This window comes from Nasonia vitripennis, chromosome 2 (assembly GCF_009193385.2).
Source record: "Nasonia vitripennis strain AsymCx chromosome 2, Nvit_psr_1.1, whole genome shotgun sequence".
Lineage (NCBI taxonomy): Eukaryota > Metazoa > Arthropoda > Insecta > Hymenoptera > Pteromalidae > Nasonia > Nasonia vitripennis.
This window is the reverse complement of record NC_045758.1, coordinates 29,030,630-29,046,460: the sequence shown is the minus strand read 5'-3', so window position 1 is coordinate 29,046,460 and position 15,831 is coordinate 29,030,630. Positions and strand designations below refer to the sequence as shown.

General features: G+C 36.9%; 3 protein-coding genes across 9 annotated transcripts; 1 reads left to right on the top strand and 2 right to left on the bottom strand.

Annotated features, from left to right (window-relative positions):
• Positions 1–1,560: 1,560 nt before the first annotated feature.
• LOC100120078 (prostaglandin reductase 1) lies at positions 1,561–3,578 on the bottom strand. Of its 3 annotated transcripts, none has more exons than XM_032597107.1 (5): positions 3,434–3,578; positions 3,005–3,205; positions 2,536–2,833; positions 2,095–2,368; positions 1,561–2,020 (listed from the first exon to the last, which is right to left on the bottom strand). In XM_032597107.1, the coding sequence occupies exons 2-5, from the start codon at positions 3,198–3,200 to the stop codon at positions 1,685–1,687; spliced, it is 1,104 nt and encodes a 367-aa protein (XP_032452998.1). In that variant the 5' UTR covers positions 3,201–3,205; positions 3,434–3,578; the 3' UTR covers positions 1,561–1,684. The 3 variants fall into 3 exon arrangements, with proteins under 3 accessions (XP_032452998.1, XP_001603755.1, XP_032452999.1); XM_001603705.4 differs by lacking the exon at positions 3,434–3,578 and adding an exon at positions 3,342–3,427; XM_032597108.1 differs by lacking the exon at positions 3,434–3,578 and adding an exon at positions 3,289–3,373.
• Positions 3,579–4,076: 498 nt separating this feature from the next.
• On the top strand, positions 4,077–14,142 carry LOC100120045 (serine/threonine-protein phosphatase 6 catalytic subunit). 2 transcript variants are annotated; one of them, XM_008206003.4, is made up of 9 exons: positions 4,077–4,305; positions 4,537–4,679; positions 4,758–4,923; positions 5,054–5,149; positions 5,716–5,923; positions 6,001–6,080; positions 6,155–6,260; positions 6,342–6,503; positions 6,776–14,142. In XM_008206003.4, exons 3-9 carry the CDS (start codon positions 4,855–4,857, stop codon positions 6,964–6,966), a joined length of 912 nt encoding a protein of 303 aa, XP_008204225.1. In that variant the 5' UTR covers positions 4,077–4,305; positions 4,537–4,679; positions 4,758–4,854; the 3' UTR covers positions 6,967–14,142. The 2 variants fall into 2 exon arrangements, with proteins under 2 accessions (XP_008204225.1, XP_031780228.1); XM_031924368.2 differs by having other exon boundaries at positions 4,537–4,923.
• On the bottom strand, positions 9,383–15,641 carry LOC100120013 (15-hydroxyprostaglandin dehydrogenase [NAD(+)]-like). Of its 4 annotated transcripts, none has more exons than XM_032597112.1 (8): positions 15,418–15,607; positions 15,227–15,347; positions 15,043–15,149; positions 14,813–14,986; positions 14,575–14,732; positions 14,338–14,499; positions 14,180–14,251; positions 13,294–14,076 (listed from the first exon to the last, which is right to left on the bottom strand). In XM_032597112.1, coding segments are annotated over exons 1-7 (837 nt in total). In that variant the 5' UTR covers positions 15,532–15,607; the 3' UTR covers positions 13,294–14,076; positions 14,180–14,250. The 4 variants fall into 4 exon arrangements, with proteins under 4 accessions (XP_032453000.1, XP_032453001.1, XP_032453003.1 ...); XM_032597111.1 differs by having other exon boundaries at positions 13,495–14,118; positions 15,418–15,613; XM_032597109.1 differs by having other exon boundaries at positions 9,383–14,118; positions 14,180–14,499; positions 15,418–15,641.
• Between the last annotated feature and the right edge of the window lie 190 nt (positions 15,642–15,831).

Sequence of the window (15,831 nt, the reverse complement as noted above, 5' to 3'; positions counted from 1 at the left end):
TTGCAAAAGATTAGATAAAATTCGATTGGACTTTTACGGAATCGTTTGTGACGTTGCTGTAATATTTAAGAATCAATTAATTTATAAAGGTGAATTCGAATTTCATTTTACTTCTATTACATTCGAAGGAAGAAAGGAGTCGAAGAAAACTTTATTACACCTGTGAGAAATATTAGTGTTCCAAGAAAATCGCAATAAAAAAAGCTAGCAACGCTGGCAATATTAAGTACGGAAGAGACTAAAAAATTGTAGGCAACACGACATTACTTTTGCGCATACAATACCATTGCGCTTTTCCTATAAATAATCCCAACACGCCACGCAACTCGGAACAATAATCGTCCGCGCTATACCCTTCAACCGAGAAAATTCAATAATTTATACATACAACGCGTCCGTGTCCATCACGAAACGAACGAGTCTGCCACGTGCCGCCGTACACGCCTACGTACGAACGAAATTAAAGGAGCACAATAGGCGATACATAGCGGAGTGCCGAATCCGAAAATCCATAAGGAGGACGCGGCGCGAACACGCGACATAAATTTCCCTCTTCTTCATACGTCCGAGCGCGGAGGATATTGACCGCTCGTGTTTGTCTCGCTTTATAAACGTCTTGGCGCCGCGTCATCGATCTCTCTCTCTCTCTCTCTCTCTCTCTCGCTTGCTACTTCCCGTTCCGGAAACTTTTTGCGCGTCTCTTTCTTCCCCACGGCAGCTTGATAATTGGATCGGCGATTTTTCGATTAATTATTCCGACGAGTAGAGAGAGAGCTTGTGCACGCGTGGGTGTGTGTGTGTTCTTAATTGAAGATACTTTTAGTTCAAGCGTGGAAGAACTACTTCAACGCACGACTGCGGCGGCTTGTGTATTATTGGAGGGCGCGGAGTGGACGGGGCGAAGAAACGAGGGGTGAGCTGATGGCTGATGTGCGCCTAGTCTTGCGTGGCGCTATGTACTGTGCACAGTAGGGGTGAAATTATTGGGAAAAGTTTTTTTGCAAGTTCTCGGCGTAATTTGGCTCTGATGCGCGGAAGAGAGTATTGACGCGTCATTCTTTAAAATTATTGATCGGGTGGGATGCGCAGAGAGAGAGAGAGAGAGAGAGAGAGAGAGAGAGAGAGAGAGAGAGAGAGAGAGAGAGAGAGAGAGAGAGGCGACGGGCGATTCTTCTTCGGATTTTTCGGGTGAATTCTTTTCGGAGGGAGAGAATATATACGTGCGAGGACTAGTTATTGGATTGATTGATTTTTGATTATATGCTGCGTGCAGCGTCTGATAGTTATAAAGCTATTTCATAGTAATTGTATGTACTCGAAAATCTTGTTCTTTTACTGATAGACTTGTATACAACAGGTTTACGTTATCATTGTTAAAAGTTATTTTTTAATCGAATAAAATTCACAATTTGAAGATGAATTTGGTGATTCATATTCTCCCGCTCGATCCTATAAGCATGCGCTGCAGACATCTGGTGCCACAAACCACAAGTAGATCGACAGATATCGCTGAAGCTTTCACAGCGCTTTTGAAAAACTCATAAAAATTTCTATCGAAAGTATTTTTTTCTATCACAAATATTTATTTCTCGCTAACACGTAACAAAATTATAAAAATATACATCCCTTATAAATATAACTTTGCATAAAAAATACTCGTTTCAAAAAACGCCTCAATATAAGTTTACACCTTAACAACGGCTTTTCCGACGTTCTCGCCTTTCAGCATGCCATGAAAAGCCTGGAACATGTTTTCGAAGCCCTCGGTGACGGTTTCCTTGTACTTGAGCTTCCCCTCCCGAATCCACTGCATATTCTTCTCGATACCTTCGAGCCATCGATCAGACCACCTAGTCACAATGAATCCTTCCATCTTTAATTGATTGAACACCACAGCGGGCTGAAGTATCCTCGTTTTGGGTAACGAATCGCTGTTGTAAGAGGAGATGCTGCCGCAAATCGAAACTCTGCCAAATTCTCGCATTTGATAGATTACCGTAGTGGAGATGTCGCCGCCCACCTGTTTAACGAGAAATTGATTTATTATTAAAAATTACTATAAATAACTAAAAATTATTTATTGCAAAATATTACGTTGTCGAAGTAGCAGTCCACACCATCAGGCGCAGCTTCCTTCAAAGCCGCGGCGATATTTTCCGTTTTGTAGTTTATCGCTCGATCGAAGCCCAACTCGTCGACGAGCCATTTGCACTTGCTGTCGGAGCCTGCGATGCCGATGGCTTTGAGGCCGTGAATTTTGGCAATTTGTCCGACGTGCGAACCGACCGCACCAGCGGCTCCGCTGATGACCACCGTTTCACCGGCTTTCGGCGCACATATTTCCAGGAATCCAAAGTACGCCGTGTTGCTTTGAGAATTGAGAGAAATTTAGAATATTTTAAAATAAATAAATAAATAAATAAAATAAATTAATAACGTCGTACGTACGCGCGGAAAATAAATATCCACGCGTTCCGAATAAAATGTGGCGCAAAAAAAAAGGCCGCGCATATTTATCATTGTCCATTAACTCACCCAGGCATTCCCAAAACTCCCAAAGCGAGCGAGGGAGATAGATCGCCGAGGTCGGGTATGATGTAAGGCCTGTCCTTCATTATTTGGTCCTTCGACGCAGGCTTCTCCGGATTCAAAACCGTATGGGATCTCCATCCCATGTAGCCCACTATCCTTTTGCCGACTGGGTAATTCGGGTTCTTCGACTCGACGATCTTTGCTACCTGCGAGCCTATCATCGTTCTGCCCACGGGCAAACGGACGGTGTAGGCTCTCATGTATGGGTCGACCGAGAGGTATTCGGCTTCGGCGAGAATCTCTTTAAAAGGGAATGAGAATTCAAGATCAATTTTTTTTTGTTTACGTTTATTTTTGTCAAATATAAAAGCTATTTTTTTGCTAATATGCGACGAGACATTGATTTTGATAATAATATTAATGATGGTTAAAGATTGATTTGAAAAGAAAAATATATCTTGTTAATACTCGCCTCCATCTTTAACAGCCGGCAGTTCTTCCTCGACAAGTTTCAGATCCGTCGGTTTGGGTTCCCCGCTAAAGTGTTTCGAAAACACGTACTTTTTGGCCACAGTAGTTATCGTTCGCGAGTTCTGATATCCCAGCTGACTGATAACCGCTTGATGCTGACACAGCATTACAAGTGATTTTTTCACAATTCCTGCCATGATTCCTGTTAACGAGAATTAATAGAAAAATGTATCAATGGTATAGGACCAGTTAGAGATACTTGATATTCTGATAGAATAACTGTACGTTAATAGAATAAAAACTTGTAAAAAAACAATAGTTTCAGAGAGAAAGTAAACCTTCGTTCCGCCGCGCCGGCGAGTGTAACGACAACGGATCAGATGGTTCTCGGATGATCAAAATAGAGCGAAAACAGAATCTCAGTACTTACCTATATGGCAGAATATATGCGTTATAGCGTCTGAGACTCGCGCCTCGCGGTATACTTATGTACCGGATGGGACGTTTTGCTCTCTGCCACCAGATGTCCAGATCGCGTAGCAATTCTTATCCTCTACAGCGAATACGTATTTCTTACGCATGGATGTATATACGAATTATTGTGTGTAAATTTTTACTTTGTACAGAATTAGAAGTAAGCAATAACAGTCACTGAAGTTCTTAGAGCCATTAAATTTAATCGATTAAAAAATTAATTCTGAAATAAAAAAGCATATTACTGCACAAATTGTACAATAGACTTTGTTATTTCCTTCATCCCCTATATATAGAGTTCTCGATTTTTAAACTCGCGCTTCCAAAGAACATAACAGTTTTGTCACAATACCGCGTCTTTGACGCGATCTCGTAACCGTCATTTTTCATGATCCATCCTTTATCTCCACGTTGCACATATAATTATACTATGAATTTTCTTCTATCCCACCTATTACATGTGGATCTACAACTACATTCTCGCTATGTATCCACAAAATTCGCACTATATCTATATTGCTAGCTCTTCCCCTACACCATATTCACTGCAGATGTCATGACCCATAATCCCATCAGACTCCCCCTCTCTCTCACACACACAGTCTTCGGAGTGCGGGGCCAACCAATTTTCGGAGTAGCGGAACGCGCGACTTTCGTCCCCTCCGAGCTCCGAGTATCGCGAATCGGAGCAAAAATCTTAGAAAAGCGCATCAGCCTGCGACGATGACCGCGCCGAGGACGTTGTCGCCGTGAGAAAGAAGCATAATAGTCCAGTAAAATTAGCTCGAAATCGAAATGCAATAGCAATGGCTGCATTTTGGTTATTAGGTAAATCGAGGTCGAAAAAGACGATTCTGAAATTTGCAGCTTCCTAGGTCAACGGGTTCTATGAGAAAACAGTGTGCAAAAATTAATTTTGCTTATATTGACTCGTAACTCTCCGAAAAAAGTGCAGGGAGCGCCGAAAGAGAAAGAGAGCTGCAATATCGAATCGCTCGTGCAATATATAACTATACACTCATACACCTATACGAGTATACACGTATGTTGTATGTACAGTTCGGCGAGTTCGCGTGAATGGCGATAACGCGACGACGACGACGACCGGCGGCTACTCGTCGAGGCAAGTGCCACTGTTGTACACGTCCCCGTCCCCGCAGTTGAGCGGCGGTACGCGCACACGACGAGCTGCTGCTATTATAGTATAGAGTATACTTTAGTAGCTTTAGATAATACACATCGTGTAGCAGTGTATATACCAGCTTCTTATCGGCTATTAGAGAGAGGAGTTGCGCTTAGAAACGACATCACCGTCAGCAGCAAGCAGCAGCTTCATCATCATCATCATCATCATCATCATCATCATCATCGTCCAAAATGTCAGACGTCGACCAGTGGATCGAGATCGCCAAGGATTGCAAATACCTGCCGGAAAACGATCTGAAGGTGAGAGAAATGCGAGACCCTTTTAAGCAGGTTTCATCTCTCTCTCTCTCTCTCTCTCTCTCTCTCTCTCACTATCGACGACTAGATTATTAACTAGTTTACGTCTTTTTTGTGTCTTCTCCGACGACAGAAACTCTGCGACCTGGTCTGCGACATCCTCCTCGAGGAGTCGAATATCCAGCCTGTCTCGACCCCGGTGACCGTCTGCGGTGATATCCACGGTCAGGTAAGGATGCAAGGGATTCTAACCTCCAAAATTGCTATGCATCAGCTGCACCAGCAGTAGCAGTTTTTCATTAAGTTCCGGAGGCCGTTGCGCTCGTCGCACGTTTCGTTTAGTCATTGCGAAACGCGTGCTTTGTTATGCCATTTAGATGACTGCAGAATCGCGATGCAATCCGCTCTATTTTTGCCACTCGCGAACGGCTTCCTTGTGTGCTATTAAAAACTGCTGCTATGCTACGAGTAATCTGTCTAGCCAGACTGTGCGGATGAAACTATGCTAACTGCTGCTAAACTGTGTGGATTTAGCTGGTCCTTTTATCTAGCGTTTCCTAATTGCTTTCTTATAATGCTAGAATGCCATTGTTGTTATTTTAGCTTTGATTTTTTGGAGCAGGTATACACGTACCTGTCAAAGCTTGTATTCTTTTCATAAAATGCAATAAAATTTCATAATAGTTGGTGAAGTTTGGAATTTTAGAAACTGCGCCCAATTTACCAGCCAATCAAAGGCTTTAACTGAAGCTCAATCATAGGAATTAATTAATCTTTATTTCTCTATTTTTGTAGTTCTATGATTTAGAAGAGCTTTTTCGTAATGGAGGACCTGTGCCTGAAACAAATTACATATTTATGGGAGATTTTGTCGACCGAGGTTATTATAGCTTAGAAACACTTACCCGTCTATTAACTTTAAAAGCCAAATGGTCAGACAGGATAACATTACTTCGTGGAAACCATGAATCAAGACAAATCACACATGTATATGGTTTCTATGGTATGTAAGAATGGCACATGGATACCTACATTTATTTTTTAGCTACTATTTCTAAAACAGTTTGTAATTTTTTCCAGATGAGTGTTTAAACAAATATGGAAATGTGAATGCATGGAAATATTGCTGCAGGGTATTTGATCTGCTCACAATCGCTGCCGTATGTATCCACATTACAGTTTTTGAGTTTAACCAACTCAAATGCAAATTCATACAATTTGTGTCGTTTTACAGTTAATCGATGAACAAGTCCTCTGTGTACATGGCGGTTTATCACCAGCTATTAGGACCTTAGATCAAATTAGAACAATCGATAGGAAACAAGAAATCCCACACAAAGGTAAAGAGTCAATATTTATTGCTTGAAAAGTTTGATTTTAAGCTTGAATTAAGATCTAATATGTTTTGTATAATATTTTAGGAGCATTCTGTGATTTGGTTTGGTCGGATCCAGAAGATGTTAAGACGTGGACAGTTAGTCCTCGGGGAGCTGGCTGGCTTTTTGGAGCAAGCATTACACACTTGTTCATGGAGATAAACGACCTCAAACTTATTTGCAGAGCTCATCAACTAGTAAATGAAGGTAAGATTTTGTATTTGGTTTATGCTATCATTGATAAGTCATTTTCACTATTATGATTTAAGCTGTTTAAAGTTTTATTGATTTTGGTATCAACAACAGGTCTGACACAAATTTTTTTAACCTGCTGTAGAATATTTTTTTATTCGTTTTCGACATTCGTTTGCTTCCTCAATTTTTTATTGTTTTTTTGTTAAATAATGATTGGTGACAAGCTAAGAATTTACTTATTGGTCTATATCTAGAAATAAAAAAACAAAAACGTTTTTCACCAGGCTTTAGGTACATGTTTGATGACAAGTTGGTAACGGTGTGGTCGGCTCCCAACTATTGTTATCGCTGTGGAAATGTGGCCAGCATTCTGAAATTCACAACGGCTGACGAGAAGAACCCGGTGCTATTTGACGCGGTGCCAAATTCCGAGCGAGTGATCCCTCCCTCGATCACCACTCCCTACTTCTTGTGATTTATCTCTACGCTCTGGAGAGGTGAAGGAAGACGATGGGCCTCTGGATCATTGTCCATCAGACTGCGCGGGATGTAAATAGTTGCTCTTTTACGTCCCGGAATTTTAATTTTTCTCCCGTCTGATTATCGTTTTCCTTTTTGAATTGTAAAACAAGGATGCCAGTAGCAGTGGTATCGCTAGAAGACGGGAGAAAAGACATATTACCCTCTTGAACACATCGATGTTTTGTAGTTTTTTGAAAGAGCTTTACGAAGTTTTTATAAGAGTAAAGGAATGAGAATGTGAAGGAGCGAGAACCGGTGGCTGTAGGTACATATTCAGCCTTTGTTTTTCTTCAGTGCGAAACACGAAGAAAAGCTCTGCGGTCTAGATGCTTTTGTTGTTCTTTAATATGTACATTCTGCGGAGCATTCGCACGTCGGAGAGAAATATGAAACGAAACGCGTTCTCTTCTTTCGTCAAGCTATGCTAAGAGCTTTTATCGAGATTTAAGGGGAGGCAAAAAATTCATCGGCAGACGTTGTCGTCCAGTCGAGGAGATTAATAAAGAATTTTATTTAAACATTCCGAAAAGAAGGCTCTGGGTTATGATGAATGCTTCTTTGCTATGTCGATTATCAATGGTGTGGAATTCAGGTTTAGCACTAAATGATTATACAAATAGTATCGATAAGGTCTTCCTGAAAATGAGAACGCGAAAGGTCCATTTCTTTTTTGTACGATGCGCAGAGATATAAGCCCATATGAAAATGATTATTAAATTATTATTAAAAGAATGTCAAACTATTGGCTTACCAATAACTTTTTGTTCTTTCTCAAGATAGAAAATGAAATAGGCTATTGGAATAAAAATATCTACAGATGTGTTCTTAATTCAGAAGTTTATATTGTTATTAGTCGTATCGGTATGTAGAACAAAGTGAATGACTGCTGGTACGATAGAATATATTTAGAACTGCAAGAAAATATTTTCTAGCAAACAACTACAAATGTTTTGCAAGAAGTTTTGGTGATCCAATATTTGTCTGGAATGATAGTCTCCTTTAGTACTCGCATTAATAATATATTTAATACTCGTTTCATCTGGGTAGGTTCATTCTTTCTTCATTTTAGAAAAATCGTGCGAGTAGTATTCTCCGACCAAGAGAGTCTTACTCTGTGTGTTCGATAGCTCATAGCGGTAGCCAAAGTTCTCAGTACGTAGATAAGTATATGCGTATTTTACATAATTTTACCAGGTATTTTTACGCAAAAAAAATATAATCATTGTTAAATTACTGTGTTGCTCACACTGTGGTATGTTTTCTTGTTTTGTTATTAAATTTTGATAAAACGAAAGAAATGAAGGATAAATGGTCATTTAGGAGTAGTTTTATCAATGTATATTTACAGTCGCTGACGCAATTTTTCCATTTCGAACACTAATTTTTTTTTATCAGACAATGCAATAACACGTGGTAGCTAGAGTATGCACAATACAGATCCTTCGTAATGTTAACGAAGCTTATCGTTTTTAGAAATTAAGGTTTAAAGTCGAAAAATTGCTTCGTCGATAGAACAATACCGTGTGCAAGATTTTACAAACACAAACACGGATTTAAGCTATCGAAATATGGTTTCTTCTTTGCATTAGATTACACGTTATAGACTTTAACTTGATTTACTTAAATAATTTTAACTGTATATTCTTTGCTACCATCAATCAATATAAAATCGTATGTAATGAATGTTCCAACAGTACAAAGTGAATATTTTTAACGAATGAAATGGTGTTCAACATTATTGTATTACAAGTATATGTTAATTATTATTATCGATATTTCTTTTTAAAATGTTTTTGAAATTTATTTAGATGAATTAAATATTACCGTAGATTATTCATATTATAATATTATCAATTCAGTTGAATAGTATATTTTTTCATTACATCCAAACAAAGAGTACATTAAATTGAACTAAACAGTATTGGGCATATTAGCTTCAACAGTTATAGGTATAACTTTTTCCGTTACTTCAGGACTTTCACGAGCAATTTTATTTATAACTCTTTAATATTGACTTAAAGATGAGGAAATGATTATAAAATTTTATTTCTGAAAAAATCGATAGCATTTTAGAAGTGTTAAACGAATAACATCGCTTATTCCTACACAAACTACCTAAGGAGTCAAGAGACTTAACGAATCATTTTTCGGTAACTTATCCCCGTGATTCCTTAACGATTCTCTGTTCCTAGCTGTACAACTAAAAAGAAATAATGCATAAACAACAAGAATAAAAAGCAGTATAACAATTATAAGCAAATGGCCGAAATCTTGTCGTAGGCGAAAATAATAATTAAAAAAAAAAAATACTCTTTGTAGATAGTGTGTTCTCGCTCGTAGAGGAGCAAGCGTGTTTTTTGAAAACGAGAACCGAGACCCTTAGCAATGTGCCTCTAAATTAGTAAGCGTTCGTGTGTATACATATATTAAATATATAGCGAAGAGAAGACGATTTAACGATAAATAACGCACCTCTTATGTGTACGATCCGACAGGCCACCAACCTATTTGAGAATTCATCACGTCGGAGCGGAGGTGCGGGCAGATGCACACAATGAAATAAAAAAAAAGATTATATACATAATATAATATACATTAACCTGAATTCCGTCACCGCTGCCGGCCGCCACATTCTGCTCTTTACGCGAATTATTCACGTTCAAAATTTTTATCACGAGGAATCGATTGTCGACTTTGAGGGTTGCAAATTTGTCGAAAATATTAGTGCTTTATTTTTTAATGTTATTCTTTAAATGAACGGATGATTTTTTAGGTTTCTCGTAATTTAATTTTCTCTGATTTTAGTGTATTTGTTATTTTTCGATGAATTTGCAATCATTAAACGACGCGACAATGTACTGCGTTCATCTAGAAGATGAAAAAACTACTTAGGAGAATTTGAGTAAAACGTACTTTAAATTTCGAGAATTTAGTAACGTTTTTTTTGTCAAAAAATTTGACAATATGCATTACTTTAAGTACCTAATTAGGCTTACAGATTCTATCTATGATTTCTAGAATCGCATCTTTTACTCTAATTTTTTCGCAGGTAGAAATATTTGTATATTCGACAATCTATATTTTAATTAATCTGTTGTTTCTGATTGATAATCAATGCTTATTTTGGTAATGATTTATTTTAATAAGTCACAATTATTTCGCTTTTTCTGCCTTGGAAGTTTAAACAGCAAAATAATTAGTATTATATAGAATAAAAAATTGTTTGATTATTAAATACTCGATTTAATCAAATGTGTACATATATATGTTCTGAAAGAAGTACCTATTTATTGTGCTGCTTTATACTACTAGGAAAAATGAAGAATCGATGAAATTGTAATTTGATGAATTAAATAGACAATTAATTTAAATTATTGCTTGTTATATTAAGGCTTATTTTTCTACAAGAATATCTTTTTATCACCAAACATTGTGATGAAAAGTAAACAATCAACGTGTCTTTGAAGTGTATTAAAGTATTTTTCTTTTTTAAAGAATATGTGAATCTTTTATTTGCCATTGTATAGCAATAGTAGTTAAATTAAAACAAAATCTGCGCGTCTGCTTGAGTTCTGCTCCAAATCAATGCCGCATTGGCATATTGCGTAAAAGTAGCTGTCAAATCGAATCCGCTCGATTTACAATATTCGATGTACGAGGCTGCCAAAATCGTACGATGAAGTCGTCTTAGGGACAATGAAGAAGTCTGCAGGAAAAGTTTGTTGCCAACAGAACTAATTGTTTTATTTTCTATAATAAAATTAGGATAATGACGTCATGCCTTAAATCTAAAATCATTGATAGACGTATTATTCTACAGCTATTTTGTACGCGATTATGAATGCAAATTCTTGGTTTTCAATTGTTGAAGGTGTAAAAGTCATAAAAATATGCAAAACAGACTTTTCCATTGATCCGGATGTATGAAGTTTCTTGCTCGCGAGTTGTTTCCTTGTCGTTTCGAAGTCTTCTCCCCGATGCTTTCTATACATTGCGAAACCCCTCGAGCAGTGCCTTCGAAAAACTCAAGACGACGGTCTACTAGAAAATAGTCTTTCGTATCGACGGACTTGTGACAGATGTCGATTACGATCAGCTACATTGTACAGATGATGGAGATGCAAAAGAAATGTTTTATCAAAAAAACTGTGTATGGAATTTAAGATAGAAAAGTTTGGTTGAAAGTATCTCGATGAGAATATCAAAAAATTGAAAATTAAAAAAAAACACCGAAACGTCGTTTGTAAAAATTTTATTACGATACTCCTATGTATAGTGAGATTTAGGTAATCTAAAGGTGTGAACATTTCATTTCTCAGAAGTACTTTGAATACGTGTGCTATTCTCTATTTTGTGAAAAATTAGAAGAGGGAAAGCAATGATATGCGAACTGAAGAAAAGCAAATACAAGCCTTAATTCAATATCCAAAAAGGCCATAATAAGAATCATATAAGAAACATGTACACATACGTCACTGCTTCTTAAGTGTCCCCGTAAATAACCGTCCCGTTTTTTGAAACCTCAACGCAGATATAACGAAACATTCACTATATACCTATATATAATAATATTGTGCGCGCGAGAACGTTATAAACCTTATAACATGCAAATCGCAAGTGGCCAACGGCGTAATTTTATCCTATTGTTTATATTACACGAGTTTATTTGTTGCAAAGATCGATGATGAAATAAATCTAAAGAACGATATTATTTTTCGTTACCTTCGTCCGTCAAACGGTCGGAGCGATTGAAAGAACGATTTATTATGATTGAAAGCAGAATCTAAGCAGAAAAACGTGTGAATTAAAGCGTTGCGATCGAAATCTTCTAAGCTCAGAGAGAACTTTGGAGAAAGAATTCCCTGGATTGTGTTCATCCCAAATGGTTTATAAAGCTTGCGTTATAGCAGTGTCTTGATTTTTAATTGAATAAAGACTTTTTTCACATAATAACACGTAGAACCTGTTTTCGAGTGGGATATAAGAAAGTGAAATTATGTGCCTTCAAGAATTTTCACCTCAAACCAAAAAAGCCGCTGTTCGTATAGTAGTTTATATAAAAACAGAAGTGAAAATTCTTTCCGGATTGAAAATAATTCACTTTGAAGTTGCAATACCATCAGTATACGCATTTAAGTAAGTCCCAGAACTCTCACTCGAAAGGTTTTGAAACGTTACGATGTTTTCCCCTTGTAATCAAAAAGTTTCTGTGATACTAGAAAATGAAAAACGTGTCTCCTTTATTGCTACTTAATTAATTTGTCCGAGACTGCTATTAGCTGAAGGTATGTTTCTGTGATAGTTGAAGCGAAGCAAGACGCCAAACACATGGAATCTTTGAAGAAACACTCTCTGACGCGAAAGAACGAGATGAAGTAACGCTGGAGTGAAAAAAGATAGAAAAGAATAAGGAACTTGTGTGCTCTCGCTGTAATAAGAGCATTCTTATATCGAAAGGATGTACGCTATCGACGTTGCCTTATCTACCTCTTCTATAAGAACCTATGTGAATTTTACCCTTTGATTTTTCATTTCGCATGTACGTTTGTGTCTTTTTATCATGAGCATCGCGTGTATCTTAGAGTTTGGTATTTTCAATTCATGCAAAGGGATCAATTCGTACTTGTAGAAAGTGGAGTCTCAATGATTCGATAGTTCATTTCTGTAAAACTCACTCATATGATTGAAGATACCAATTTTGCAAGATACACAATAAAAAACCGTTAATTCAAACGAAAGAAACTGTCGGGATCTTGTAACGCTTAACGCTTTAACGCTACATAATACGTATGTATATTATAAACATGTTACACACAGTATGTATAAGTGAGGATTCCTAGTTCTCGTCCCTTCGACATCGACAAGGAACTCGCCGACGTTTTGCGCGAGATTTTGACAGCCTCGAGCATACATATAAGTATAACCTAATACGAAAAGCTATGGCTGAACGCGTACATAATAATACATAGCGAGAAACAAATCGAGCTTTTTCAATTTTGCGCTATTCGAATGTGTTGCCAAAAAGTATCTCTTTATAAATTAACTGCAGTATGCGTGCAAAATTCGTCGAGGATTAAGCGATTTTATTTTTTTATATGTATGATACACAGATTTTATTTTGATATGAGTTAACTTTGATAAAGTGACGAGATAAGACAAATTACATATCTGAAATTGGAACGCATCGATTCGAGTGAGTTTGATTTCGAAATTAGATCGATAGGATTTTTATACTATACCACACTGTGTAAAAATTATAAGCAAGTGAATTATAATTTTAGTGATAGGGCGTATCAAAATGAAAAAGCGTATATTCGAACAGCGCAACCAATCGCGAACCCTGAATAGGCATTTCTCAAGTATTATATATAGCGTTCGTGATTGTAGTTCTTCGACTTTCTCGCCTACGCACTTGGAAACAAAAGATCGAATGGAACAAGAAAAAATTTGAAAAAAAAACGACGCCACCTTTTGTGATTGCTTTGACTTTAATCGACGTGTACAAGCGCTTGCGGCGAAACAGTTTTCTATACACACACACTATCATGTAATCTATAACGAAGATATTTTTTCAACTATCTCTCTCTATCGTACAGTTTTCGCGACTTTTCCTCTTAACGACCCTCCTGTTCTTATATCGCTGTAACTCGACTTTGATGAATAAAATTGTTCAAGTTTTCCGTAGACGAGCTCTACTCTACATTGTAACTTTAATTCATTAGTATATTGATATTATTATACTGTACTATAATAATATTTATAATTGTATTATTTATACTGTCTGAACGAACCACGCGTATTATCCAAACGTGTACAGAAAAAAAGATACGGTGAATCGTAGCGAGGAAAATTTTACGGGTGATACAATTGTACAGGTATAATGTCTTATATATATCGAGTCCGGAAGACTCGAATGATTTTTCTCGTATGTTTTTTTTTCTATATATATCCTTGTTTATATTGATTAATAATTATTAAGGCTTCGCGCAGGAGCTTGAACACTGCGTAAACGATCCTTAAAATATCTCACAGATAGACATCATTGTAAACGATCATCATGTACCTTGAAAGTATAGGACTTTGTTATGTTAACGTAATGAAACATCTGTAATAAAATGCGTGAAAAAAATATGTTGCTTTTGTTGCGTTTATTTGCTTTTACTCACCTTTTCTCGTAGAAATGTTCATTTTACGTAAAAACTCATTCGGAGATGTGACATATAAAGGGAGCGATTTCTCTGTTTATTATAACAAAGGATGGGTTTTATTTTTTCTCGTAAAAAATTAACGTTATAGCTTATACACATATAGAATGTACATTTACCAGCAGAAAAACACTTTGGCTTCGTGGTTATCGATTATTTTCTTCGTGTAATGATCGGACGAGCTAATTTTGAAATGTGGCTCGTCATTTTCGACTACCCAGACAGTTCCAGGCTCGGCGTCTGTTATCAAATCCATGATAGCGTCGCTTACGTTGTCAGGACTGCAAAAAAATACGTCTCGTATTTATTCCCAATCACTATACGTCTTTGTCTTAAATTAAATCCCGAAAACTTACTATTGCAGTTTAGACTTGTTGAACTTATCGATACTTTCTTGGGGAATGAAATCCAAATAATTGACTGAAGTTTCCACCGCCAATTCGAAATTCAACTTTGTCCTAGTGTGACCAGGGCATACTGCTATAATTTTGACGCCAAGACGATCGCAGTTGCTCTAAATTAAAGTAATACGTGAATCGTTTATTATATGTCGATCACGTTGATTTTAACTTGTTATAAATATGTATGCCTCACCTTCATGGATCTGGTAAAGGATACAATGGCGTGCTTTGATGCACTATAAACTGGCAGCACATGGCAATTCAATAAACCAATGACGGAGGCAACGTTAACGACGACTCCTCCTCTGCCACCCTTGTGTTTACCCATGTGTTCGATGGCCATTAAATTGCCGAGTATAGTGCCTTTCTAAAATGTAAGCGGTTGCAGATCAACAATCTTAATCACAATTTAATCATACTTACCACATTTACATCGAGTAAGCGCGCGGTATCGTTTTCATTTGCAACGCCAGCATCGTTGATCAAAATATCAACGTAATTGTGCTTCTCGATGACTTTCTTAAAGTTAGCTGAAAAATCAGGATTTTATCCATAAGAACGATCAGATCATTATATTTTAGATTCACCTACGTGATACATTACGCACATCTAAATTCCTCCTCGTTTGCTATATCGCAATGATAAAGATCCACTCTGTGGGTACCGAATTCCTCTTGCAATTTATCGGCGGTGAAATTCTCTGGCGTTATGTCCAAAATTGCTACATACTATAGCGTTTGAAAGTTTAAGTCAAGTCAATTAAAAATTATTAACATATATTAAATTTGATTATTTTACCCTTGCACCCTTCTCTAAAAATTCAAGCACACACTCTAGTCCGATTCCGTTGGCTCCACCAGTTACAATAATAACTTTGTCTTTGATGTCTTTATACTCTCCTTGCCTCGACATGTTTGTGTGAATAATAAACGCAAAGCAAAGCAAAGTTCACCTACCAAATCGGTGAAATGTCAAAACACGACTGCTCAAGACTGCAGTGCGTGAGTAATAATGAAAGTGATAAGAGTTTGTTCAATAAGATAAGATAATACCAAATTGGATATCTAAACGAGGAAAAAAAATATTTAAAAAAACAAGTTATTATCGTCAACAAACATCAATTTAATTTATAAGTAGTATATATACAAATATACAGCTCAAACAAAGTAACATATAGAAATCAAAATGATATAAATATATAGTAAAAGATTT